The following is a 12,545-nucleotide window of genomic DNA, read 5'->3' on the forward strand; positions in this document are numbered from 1 at the left end:
CTAAATGTGACAATGGGCAAGGTGAGGGTGGAATTGGAAAAGATGAAAGTGGCCAGATTCTGGAAACTGGGTCACAGGATAAATGGATGTCAACCACAGAAAGAAGAAATGGTTCATGACTACTGTTTTCAAATATTGGAATAAAAAGGGATTTGAGTTTGAGTGTGTCTTTGCTCCTTTGGGGAGAAATATCCATAGACTTGGATTGATAGAGAATCAGATTTCTATTTACTTTAAGGCAGCCATTTTATAACTGGAATTATTCTAAAATGGAATGTGCTAACTTGTAGGTCTCAGTCGTTTGGGATATTATTTTTACACAGACCATTTCTAAAGCATATTATGAAAGGATTCTTTTTGGGCATGTTGTTAAGTGCTTTGACTCTTAGTGACCCTGTATACAACAGAACAAACCATTGTCTGGTCCTGTGGCAATTGTTGTTACGTTTGAGCCCATCGTTGTTGCCATGTGTTAGTCCATCTCGTTGGGGGTCGTCCTCTTTTTCTCTGACCCTCCACTTTGCCAAGCCTGGTGTCTTTTCCCAGAGACTGGTTCCTCCTAATAGTGTGTCCAAAGTACAAGAGACAAAGTCTTGCTGTCCTGGCTTCTCACCATCCTGGCTTCTAAGGAGCATTCTGGTTGCACTTCTTCCAACACAGATTTGTTTGTTCTTTTGGTAGTCCATGGTACTTTTAATATCCTTTTCAGCACCATAACTCAAATGCATCAGTTCTTCTGTGGTCTTCCTTATTCACTGTACAACTTTCGCATCCATATGATCCTATTGAAAATACCATAGCTTTGGCCAGGCACACCTTAGTCCTCTAACATCTTTGCTCTTCAACACTTTAAAAAGGTCTTGTGAAACAGATTTACCTTATGCAGTACTTCTTGTGATTTCTTGACTACTGCTTCTGTGAGTGTTGATGATGGATCCAAGCAAAATGAAGTCTTGAACAACTTGAATCTTTTCTTGATTTATCATGATGTTATTTATTGGTCCATTTGTGAGGATTTTCATTTTCTTTGCATTGAGGTACAATCCAAACTGAAGGCTATAGACTTTGATCTTCTTCAGTAGTATTTCAATTCCGCCTAAGTTTGTGTTAGCAAACTTTTTTTGTGTGTGTGCTTTAAATAGATTTTTATTTGTTTTGCTTTATATTAATTTTTTTCTCCCGTAGAGGACTAGCATTACAATCTAGCCATCAGAATCCTGTTACACACATACACAGGCATGCCTCATGACTGGGTCGAGGTGATTGTATCCTTGAGTCTGTGGCAACACATTACACATAATAAACCAAAGTCTTATTTCATCCGGCCTCATCACAAAACACCCAACCAGGATGCACTCAACTTGGTTCCATTTGGAACTAAGTGTCAGGGCTAGAGGGAAGGTGTTAGAAGTGGGTTCATTCCCCTCATGTAAAGCCATGTAGATCTGGGAGACATCCAAGAACTCTGATAGGGTTCTTGTTGCACCTTAGACATGGATCAGAGCAAGTTGATGAGAAGGCTCCAGGCAGGGAGCTAGAGAGCAGGCATATTCCAAACCAGCACCAAAGTGCATTCATATACACATGGGGCCTTTCTGTGGCTAGTCTGAGGAAAGCTGGAAAGTGACAACCAAATGAGGCGAACATTCAGACTTATTGGAGAAAATAACTGAAAATCACCCTCTGATGTAATTGGGAATCATATTTTAGAAATGGGGTCCTCTAGTTGTTAATGAGTCTTCATCCAATCCTGGTGCCACATTCTTCTTCATATAGTACAGTTTCTTGGATTATTTGCTTAGTGTACAGATTGAATAAATGTGGAGAAAGGCTCTAACCTTGGCGCACACCTTTCCTGATTGTAAACCATGCAGTTGTTGTTGTTGTTGTTGTTATGTGCTGTGGAGTCGGTTCGGACTCAACAGCTGTACAGGGTTTCCAAGGCTGTAAATCTTTATGGGAGCAGAAAGCCTCATCTTTCTCCCGTGGAACAGCTGGTAGTTTCGAACTGCTGATCGTGAGAATAGCATCCCAATTCGTGACCACTACGCTACCAGAGCTCCTTAAACCAGGCACTAGAACCTTGTTATATTCTAGCAATTGCCTCTTGGTCTGTGTGTAGATATTTCAAGACCACAATTAAGTGTTCTGGAATATACATTCTTCACAGAGTTATCCATACCTTGTCATTATCCACATAGTTGAAAGCCTTTCCATAGTCAATAAGACACAAGTAAACATCTTACTGGTATTTTCTGCTTTCAGCCAAGATCCATCTGATGTCAGCAGTGACATCCTTTGTTGCATGTCCTCTTCTGAACCCAGCCTGAATTTTTGACATCTCTCTGCTGATGTATTGCTACACCTGTTTTTTTAGTTATCTTCAGCAAAATTTTACTTGCATGTAATACTATATTGTTACATGATTTCCACATCCTGTTGGGTCACTTGTCTTTGGAATTGGCACGAATGTGAATCTCTTTCTTCCAAATCTTCCAAATTTCATGGCAAAGAAGAATGAGCGCCTCCAGTGCATCATCACTTTGTTGAAAGATTTCAATTTGTATTCCTTCAGTTCCTGGAGCCTTATTTTTGCCAGTACCTTCAGTGCAGCCTTAAGTGCCATCAGTTCTTGATCATATGATAACTCTTGAAAATGATTGAACCAGTTCTTTTTGGTGCAATGACTCTTGTATTCCTTCCATCTTTTTTTTTTTTTTTAATGCTTCCTGCATCATTCAATATTTTACCCAAAGAATCCATCAGCAGTTCAAATCAAGGCTTGGATTATTTTCTTCAGTTCTTTCAGATTGAGAAATATTGAGTGTGTTCTTCCCTTTTGGGTTTCATGGAAATATAGTCACCATTTATGTTGTTGATACTGTGTGTCATGAATTAGTCATTGATCTTGCAAATTCTGTCGTGTAATCTCTAGCAATGTTTCTTTTTCAAGCCCATGTTTTCCAAGTACTGATCCTCCCTCTTTGTTTCCAACTTTTGCATTTTAATCACCAGTAATTATCAGTGTATCTTGATTGCATGTTTGATCAATTTCAGACTGATGAAGTTGGTAAAGTTCTGTAACATCATCATCATCACTGGCTTTAGTCTTTGCTGCATAAATTTAAGTAATAGTAGTATTAATTGGCCTTCACTATAGGTGAATGAATACTATCCTAACACAGACAGCATTGCACTTAAAGATGGTGATTATGTGCCGTGGAGTCGGTTCCGACTCATAGTGACCCTGTCCAGGGTTTCCGAGGCTGTAAATCTTTACAGGAGCAGAAAGTCTCATCTTTCTCCCGGTGGAACAGTTGGTAGTTTCGAACTGCTGACCTGGAGGTTTGCAGCCCGATTCGTAACCACTACGCTACCAGAGTTCCTTGTACTTGAAGGTAGATCTTGAAATTCTGTTTTTGACAATGAATATACTCCATTCCTTTCCAGTTTTGTAGTTCTCAGCATAGTAAACCATATGATTGTCTGACTCAAATGGCCAATACCAGTCAATTTCAGGTCACTAATGCCTAGAGTGTAGTCCTGGTATGACACTGTAGGATAAGCACTGGACTCCCAGTTGTCAAGTCAGCATTTCAAACCACCAGCCACTGCTCAGAAACCCTATACAGGGTCACTATGTATCCAAACCAACTGAACAGCACTTAACAACACTGCCAATGCCTAGGGTATCAACCTTTGTGCATTCCATTTTATTTTTGAAGACTGCTAGTGTTCCTAGATCCATAATTCATACATTTCCTCATTCCAATTAGTTATACATGTTTGCAGCTGTTTCTTCTCATTTTAAGTTGTATTCCATCAACAAATGAAGGTCCCAAAAGCTTTGCTTTGTCCATTGAGATCAACTACTTTGAGGAGTCAGCTCTTTCCAGTTGTATTTTGAGTGCCTACCGACCCAAGGGGTTCATCTTCAGCACTGATTATATCAGACAGTGTTCTGCTGCTCTTTATAAGGTTTTCCAGTGGCTAGTGTTTCTGAAGTGTTCTGCCTCTCTTTCTTCCTAGTTTGTCTTAATCTGGAAGCACCACTGAGACCTGTCCACCATGGGTGGCCCTGCTAGTATTAAAAGACCTGTGGAATCATTTCCAGCATCACAGCAACATACAAGCCACCATAGTAAAACAAACTGACAGATTAGTGGTGACTTTTTAGGCATAAGATGTTAATTTAAAGACCTTTCTAACACTTATTCTAAAAGGTCTGAAGTTCATTTAACAGTGAAGTGAATGCTTCTCCTTAGTCTGCTATTTGTAAATGTCAGCATGAGCAAATAAACTTTATTAGTCTGTTTGGCCGTTTTCCTAAGGATCCGGCTTCCACACAGCTGGCAGGACCCTTTGTTGAACTGCTTTCATTTCACTCAGTGTCGTAGCACCCTGCCAGGACAGGGCCAGGGACCATCAGGCTGTTCTTGGCCTCAGCTCTCCTCTCTTACTAATAACACTAATGCAGTGTTGTTACTGTATCGCTGTGTTCAAATATTATCTAGAATATTTGAGAAAGCTTCAGGTTGTGCTATATTCATTTATTTATAACTGAATTAATAACATTCACATGGTCATGATAACTTTGTCATTGAGTCAGCTCTTTTTCAGTTGGTAAGACCTGGATAGAAAATATTCCCTGACCTTGTGGAGCTCACAACCTACTGTTTAACCACCAGAGTTGGCAGTAAGATCTTATTTGGATATATGACCCTCAACATTTAGACTTGGATAAGTCAGATTTGAGTTCATTCATTTTTATTCCTAGGAATAAATATCAGAATATATCTAAAGTCTGAAAATGAAAGCATAGTTTTACATCGAAGCTACTAAAATCATATGAATTGTATTATTCTAAAAATATTATCATTACTTAGTTATAATTCTACAATGAGTCTTCAGGTAATACTTTTTTTAGGAGATTTTCATCGGAAACTTCCACGAACTCCATCTAGTGGAACCATGTCTTCTGCTGATGATCTAGATGAAAGAGAGCCGCCTTCCCCTTCAGAAGCTGGTATGTTAGTTACTTGAATCAAGTTTCCATGAAATTACTTGAATCAGGAACACTACATGATATGAGGAAAATGGTATAACTTGAAGCATCATTGCTGTGTATTGCACAAAAAGCATTGTAATGACTCAAATATATCTCAACAGTTCTGTACAAATATGAGTTGATAAAGAAAGATGGAGGTGTGAACCTATCCTGATGGCTCAATGGGATAAAGGCCTGGCAGCTTGTTTCGGTAACACTGATAGCAAGAAACCTACTGGGGAAGTGGCTGTGAGCTGAAAATAACTTGGTAGCACCTAGCAACAAAATACTCTTAATCAAATACTAAAAACACAAATATCAGAAAAAGCAGCACAACTAGACCTAAAATTCTTTGGCATGGTGGTTTTTTTTTTTTATAAAGCTAACTCAGTAACTTACTGTTAAAAGGATTACAATACAGAGGAAAGTCTAAAAAAAGACTTGTTAAGAAACAGTATACAAACTTAGGTAGGAAGTATAACTAAGTATATTTCTTGAGGGCAAGGAAATTTGTGGATGATGAAGTATCTTCAGTTACTTAATGACTTAAATTAGTGTGGTGACTCTGTAGAATATTCACTGGACTGTGAACCACAAGGTCAGAGGGTCGAGTCCCCCAGCTGATCTGCAGGCAAAAGATTAAGGTTTTTGCTCCCCAAAAGATTCACAACCTCTGAAACCCTGTCCAGGATCTCTGTGAGTCAGAACCAACTCAAAGGCATTTAGCAGCAGTAACAACCTGAATTAGAATCATGCACATTAAATTTGTGTGTTTAAAATTACAGGCAACTATTTTCACATCATTTTATAAAAGAATGGAATATCTATCTTGTCTTCCACCAATCAGTGTCCTTTTCACCACCTGCCTTCCCATTTCACTCACCTTGCTTGCGATAGACCCCAACTGCTCCTGCCACACTGGTGTCTCCTGCATCTGTCTGCTGTGGCTCCTGCAAGTGCAGAGTGCCAGTGCACCTCCTGCAAGAAGAGCTGCCACTCCTACTGCCCTGTGGGCTGTGCCAAGTGTGCCCGGGCTGCATCTGCAGAGGGGCATCGAACAAGTACAGCTGTTGTGCCTGATGTGGGCTAGTGCCACCCAGGTGTAAACAGAGTGACCTGTACACAGATGGAGGTTTTCCTCCTATAACCCTGACCTGTGTGCTACCTCTTTGTGTCTATGAAATCTGAATGATAATAAATGGTGTCAGCTTTAAAAAAAAAGAATGGGATATTGGATAGTCTCATAGGTATATCTAGTATATTTATTGCACAAATTTCCCAATTTTAAGCCTTTTAATGTCTCCTTGATTGATTTGAACAATTGCCTCTTGGTCTGTGTATAGGTTCCTCATGAGCACAGTTCTGTGTTCTGGAACACTTTACTAATAAAGATCAAAGACCACAGCCTTTGGTATGGATAGCACTTCAGTATAAACAAAACAAAAATCATCACCACTGGACCAATTAATAACATCATGATAAATGGAGAAAAGATTCAAGGTGTCCAAGACTTCATTTTGCTTGAATCCAATTTCAGTGCTCTTGAAAGCAGCAGTCAAGAAATCAAATGACGCATTATATTAGGCAAATCTGTTGCACAAGACCTCTTTAAAAAACAAAGATACCAGTTTGAGGACTAAGATGTGCCTGACTCCAGCCATGGTATTTTAAATAGTCTTATATGCATGTGAAAGTTGAATAATGAATAAGGAAGATTATAGCAGAACTGATATATTTGAGTTATGGTGTTGGAGGAGAGTATTAAAAGTACTATGGACTGCCAAAAGAACAGATAAATCTGTGTTGGAAAAAGTATGGCTAGATTGCTCCTTAGAAGCCAAAATAGCAAGACTTCATCTTTCACTTCAGACATATTATCAGGAGGGACCAGTCCCTGGCAAAGGATGTTGTACTTGGTGTGAAGTAGAGGGTCAGCGAAAAAGAAGAAGACCTCCAATGATATGTATTGGCATAGGGCAGCAGCAATGGTATCAAACATAATAATGATTGTGAGGTTGGAGTAGAACTGGGCAGTATTTCATTCCGTTGTGCATAAGGTCGTTATGAATTGGAATCAACTTGACGGCACCCAATAACAACATTTACTATAATTTTATGTTGAATTGCGAATAGCTTTATCTTTAATGCAAATAATGCAAACCTCCTGTAGCTGTTTTTTTTGTTTTTGTTTTTTTTTGTTTTAATATATTTTTAAGAATATAATGCCACCTATATAACCACCTTTCCAAATCTGTAAATGACATAAATGGAGGCTTCAAAAAGTTTGTGGAATTAAAAGAAAATGGAATTTTTGTACAGACTCTTTGAAGCTCCCCATGTTGTTATTGTTAAGTGCCATCGAGTCAATTCTGACCCATAGCGACCCAATATAAGGCTTCCAGGGAGCAGCTGGTGAGCTTGAACCGCCAACCTTGTAGTTCAAACGTCTTTGCAGTCTGGTGCATTAACCGACAGCGCCACACCAGGACTCCCCCATATTAACAGTGTGAAATTGCCAATTCTGAAAAAATAACATGCTATACTCTTACAAGTTTCTTAATGACTTGTTGGTGTCTTTTACTCATAGTTGAAACATCAGTTTAATGTGTGTTTTGTAAGAGAACTATAAATTACATACTTATTTTGGTGTTACAAATGCAAGCTATTAGCTTTTTGTAATGTATGAATGATTTGGAAGTTTAACATTATTCAAAATACAGTCTTACTGAATGGAGAAATTTTTCTGTTGTTTTGCAATCATTATATACTAATGTATTTCTAATTTAAGGACCCAGTTCTCTTGGAACATTTAAGAAAACATTAATGTCAAAAGCAGCTCTCACTCATAAATTTCGTAAATTGAGATCCCCCACGAAATGCAGGGATTGTGAAAGCATTGTAGTTTTCCAAGGCGTTGAATGTGAAGAGGTAAGATCATTCTGGAATATAGACTGTGCACTTTTTGCTTTATACTCTTTTATTATTGATTGTGCTGATTGAAAAGAAAGTTATTTTAAATAAATTGTACCACAGTGTATACTCTGTAATTTTTCATTTTGTGTTGCTGTTGAAAAATATATTTCAAACATTGCAAGTACAACCGTTTAAACTCACTTGTGATATCTTGCCACTTTGTCAAGCTGTATCAATAATTTTAAGGTGAATTTATCAGTTCTAAACTGTTCTTTTATTACAGTGTCTCCTTGTTTGTCACCGAAAGTGTTTGGAAAATTTAGTCATCACTTGTGGTCATCAAAAACTTCTGGGAAAAATAAATTTGTTTGGAGCAGAATTCACACAAGGTTTAAAAAAGGAATCTGATGGTATCCCTTTTATACTAAAAATGTGCACCTTAGAGATTGAGAAAAGAGCCTTGTGTCTTCAGGTATACTTCCACTATTAAAATGAAACTAAAACCATAAATGCCCATGCTATGTGTTCTAATGAAAAGAAGACTTCAAGGGGGAAGGGTTAGGGTAGGGGGAGATGATCAATTTAGTAACTGAATTTATCTAGATTTATTTGGAAAATATTGCCCATTTGGCCCTGACTAGTGTTTTTGTTGGGCTCCTGATGTGGCATTGTAGAATCAGCACTGGATTGTGAACCACAAGGTTGGCAGTTCAAACCCACTAGCCGCTACTCGGAAAACCTATACAATGTCACTATAAGTAGGAACTGACTCAATGACAGTTGACAACAATAAGTATTTTTATTTTGTTATTCTTTTCTGAAATACTAGTAAAAATTGAAGTAGACACATCAAATATATTTATATGTCTGCATTTCATCATTTGTACTAAAATAGAATTTTGCAAACTTTTTTTTTTTCCTTCAAGGGAATTTATCGCGTATCTGGAAATAAAATAAAAACGGAAAAACTGTGCCAAGCTTTTGAAAATGGAATGCACTTGGTAGACATTTCAGAATTTAGTTCTCATGACATATGTGAAGTCTTGAAAGCATACCTTCGACAGGTAAAGTTTTTCTATTCTTGAAACCTACCATTAAATAGAAAAGAGCAAACATACGGTTTGCATTTTGCTGACAAGATTTGTTATATGTACATCTTTATTGGCATAGACCTAATTGATATCTCTGTAATTGTCAATATACTATCAAAGAGTATATAAACTATCTCTGTACAGTTTATGGTCCTCACCACTGGACCAATCAACACCATCCATATAAGTAGAGAAAAGATTGAAATTGTCAAAGACTTCATTTTGCTTGGACAACCATCAGCACTCAAGAAGCAGCAGTCAAGAAATCAAATGGCTTACTGCATTAGGCAAATCTGCTACACAAGACCTGAATAGCAGTTATGTCAGTTTGAGAACTAAGGAGTACCTTACCCAAGCCATAGTATTTTCAACAACCTCTAATGCATGTGAAAGTTAGACAGTGAATAAGGAAGACCATAAAAAAATTGACGTATTTGAGTTATGATGTTGGAGGAGAACATTAAAAGTACCATGGACAGCCAAAAGAACAAACAGATCAGTGTTGGAAGACGTACAGCCAGAATGCTTCTTGCAGGCCAGTATGGCCAAACTTCGTCTCACATACTTCAAACATATTGTCAGCAGGGACCAGTCCCTATAGAAAGATATCATGTTTGGTAAAGCGGAGGATTGAAGAAAAAGAGGAAGATCCTCAACAAAATGGATTGGCACAGTGGCAGCAGCAGTGGGCTCAGGTCTAGCAATGACTGTGAGGTTGGTGTAGGACCAGCCAGTGGTTTATTCTCTTGTTCATAGGGTGCTGTGAGTTGGTACTGACTCGGTGGCACCTAACAACAATAATGCACACTCATATTCCCATCACTTAGTTTAAGGAAATAGAGCATTGCTGTACCTTTAAGAAAAGGGGCCCTCATGGCAATGCGGATTATGCGTTGGGCTGCTAACTATAAGGTCGTCGGTTCAAACCACCAGTGGTTCAGTGGAGGAAAGATGAAGCTGTCTGCCGTGATAAAGACTTACAATCTAGGAAACTCTGAGGAGCAGCTCTTCTCTGTCCTGTAGGGCCGCACAAAGAGTTGGAATCAACTTGATGGCAGGAAGTTTGCATTTTGTACTCACCTCCTCTGTTGTGAGGGAACACCTGTCTTCTGTTTCTCATGTCTTCCTTGTTTTGGTTTTGTCTCCTGTTTTGATCATATCCATCTTGAATACAGTAAAATTGTAGCAAATTTTTGAAGCCTTGTTTACCTGTAAATATTTATATTCTATTTTCTTGAATTGGAATGGGACAATGTGGAAGGTTATTAATATTCTAGGCAAGTAATTCTTTTCCTTCAGAATTTGGAAGGCATTTTTGTCCTCAGAAGCCTGAAATTCTTCTCATTCCTGCTTCTTTGTCTGCACCCTTTTCTTTTCCCTTTGAAAGCTGTAGAATCATCTTCGTCCCACTATCCTAAGATTTCATAATATGCCTTAACATTGGAGTATTTTCAATTTCTGCTCTGGGCACTCCATGGATTTTATCAGTCATGCTCTTTAGTTCTTGAAAATTTTTCATTATGTTATTCATTCTTCCATTATATTTTCTCAGTACTTTCTTTCTGGAACTTGTATTTGGATACTGAACCAACCTAGACTGCTTCTCTAGGACCCCTGCCTTTCTTGTATTGTTCTTTTATTTTTTTTCTTTTATCACTTTCTGAGAGATGAAAGAAAAAAAATAAGCGTTATCCTCCTATCCTGTGACTGATTACTTCACTTCTGTTATAATGTTTTAATTTCTAAGAACTCTGATTTTTTTAATGTTCTAATTTAGAGCATTTTTTTTCTTTTTAAACGCATGTAATATATTCCTTTACCTACCTGAAAATATTGATAGTTTGATAAAAAGAGTTATTGTCTTTTCTTAGCCTCTATCCCTTTCCAATAGAAATACAATATAGGCCACATATTACAATATTAAAATTTCTAATGTTGTTAAGTGCCATCTAGTCAGTTCCAACTCATTGTGACCCTGTATAGGGTTTCCTAGGAGCAGCTGGTGGGTTTGAACTTCTGACCTTGTGAGGTTCTCAGTCCAGTGCTAATACTACAGTGCCATACCAGGAGTGCAATAGCCACTTGAAAAAAAATTATATATTACATAAAATTATTTGAACATCTAATCAATCAATATTTTTAAATTATTACTGAAGTATTTTACATTCTTTTTTGTACTGAATCTTTGAAGGTCTGGTGTATATTTTTTACTTAGAGCACTTTGGAGTTCAGGCCAGCTGTACCTTTGGTTCTCAGGAACCGTATGTAGCTTCTTGCTCTTAATTACCATCTAGTCTGTTATGATTCATACCACTCTGTACAAGGTTTCCAAGGAGTGGCTTGTGGGTTTGAACTGTGGACCTTGTAGTAACAGTTCACTGCTGATCCTACAGCACTATATCAGGACTCCTTATGTAGCTAGTGGCCACAATATTGACAGCAAAGTTTTAGACCTTCAAGTTGGTTTTTCTCTACTCCTGGTTGTCTGCTCAAAATGAAAGACCTGGGAATTGAATTCTCTTTGGAAGCTTTTGTACGTGGGAAAGCTTTAAAGACCTTTGAGCTTAACTTCTCTAAGGCTGATCTGATACCCCAGGAAAAGTCGTCCTTTGTCTAAAGAAGCTAGTCTGGCACTGTTAGTCTTGGAGGCAAGAGACGTAAGAAGTCTGCAGGAACTTCTTATCAAGTCTCTGATTTTAGTAGTTGCCACCCTCTTCTTGTGCTTGGCATTGCCTTTCCAGAGACTGTTTCATACTGACCAAAGAAGAACTCTTTAGTTTTTTGAGGAAGAAGTTGCTCAGGAGAATGGAGTAGGGATAAGGATCAAGACCTAATGCTTTACAGATAGCCCACCTCCCTGATGATCATAAGAACTGGTCCTGGTGCCTCCAGTCTTCTTAGACTTCTGTAAATCAGGTTGGTTCTCAGGTGGGATTTCTGCTTTGTTGGCTAAGTCAGCACGTGTTCATTCTCTGTTAACCTCTGAAACAGCTTTCATCCCCTCGCCTATTCTCCCAGTCCTTATAGGCTTGTTGTGATTTGGTGAGATTGCAGAAGGAAATCCCACTTGTAGTGTGTTGCTATGATGTTAGAAGGTCTGCCACTGATATTTTAAATACCAGCAGGGTCACCCTTGATGTACAGGTTTCAGCAGAGCTTCCAGACTAAGACAGACTAGGAAGAAGGAAATACCTTTTTTAAACCACATAAAAAACAACTATACACATATGGCTCCCACATGGATGAACCTTGAAAACATTATGACAAAAGAAAGAAATCAGACACAAAATGACAACTATAAGGGGGCTTCAAAAAGTTCATGAAAAAATGGATTTAAAAAATACTCGAATTTTTCCACAAACTAAAGTTCCTTCATATTGTGTGATCCCACTTATATGAAATATCTGAAATAAGAAAATGCCTAGCGACAAAAGTATATTAATACCAGGGACTTGAGGAGGGGGAAAGGGCTTATTGAACATTAAGGACTGACT

General features: G+C 38.1%; 1 protein-coding gene across 1 annotated transcript in view; it reads left to right on the top strand.

Moving 5' to 3' along the window:
• The window catches only part of ARHGAP29 (Rho GTPase activating protein 29), a 73,639-nt gene that overhangs the window by 52,168 nt on the left and 8,926 nt on the right, over positions 1–12,545 (top strand). The window contains exons 15-18 of the mRNA XM_006830947.1: positions 4,928–5,026; positions 7,836–7,975; positions 8,244–8,432; positions 8,887–9,024. Coding sequence (XP_006831010.1) covers positions 4,928–5,026; positions 7,836–7,975; positions 8,244–8,432; positions 8,887–9,024 — 566 coding nt within the window. The remainder of the gene's footprint in view (positions 1–4,927; positions 5,027–7,835; positions 7,976–8,243; positions 8,433–8,886; positions 9,025–12,545) is intronic.

Source organism: Chrysochloris asiatica, unplaced genomic scaffold (assembly GCF_000296735.1).
Source record: "Chrysochloris asiatica unplaced genomic scaffold, ChrAsi1.0 scaffold00002, whole genome shotgun sequence".
In the NCBI taxonomy this organism is placed as follows: domain Eukaryota; kingdom Metazoa; phylum Chordata; class Mammalia; order Afrosoricida; family Chrysochloridae; genus Chrysochloris; species Chrysochloris asiatica.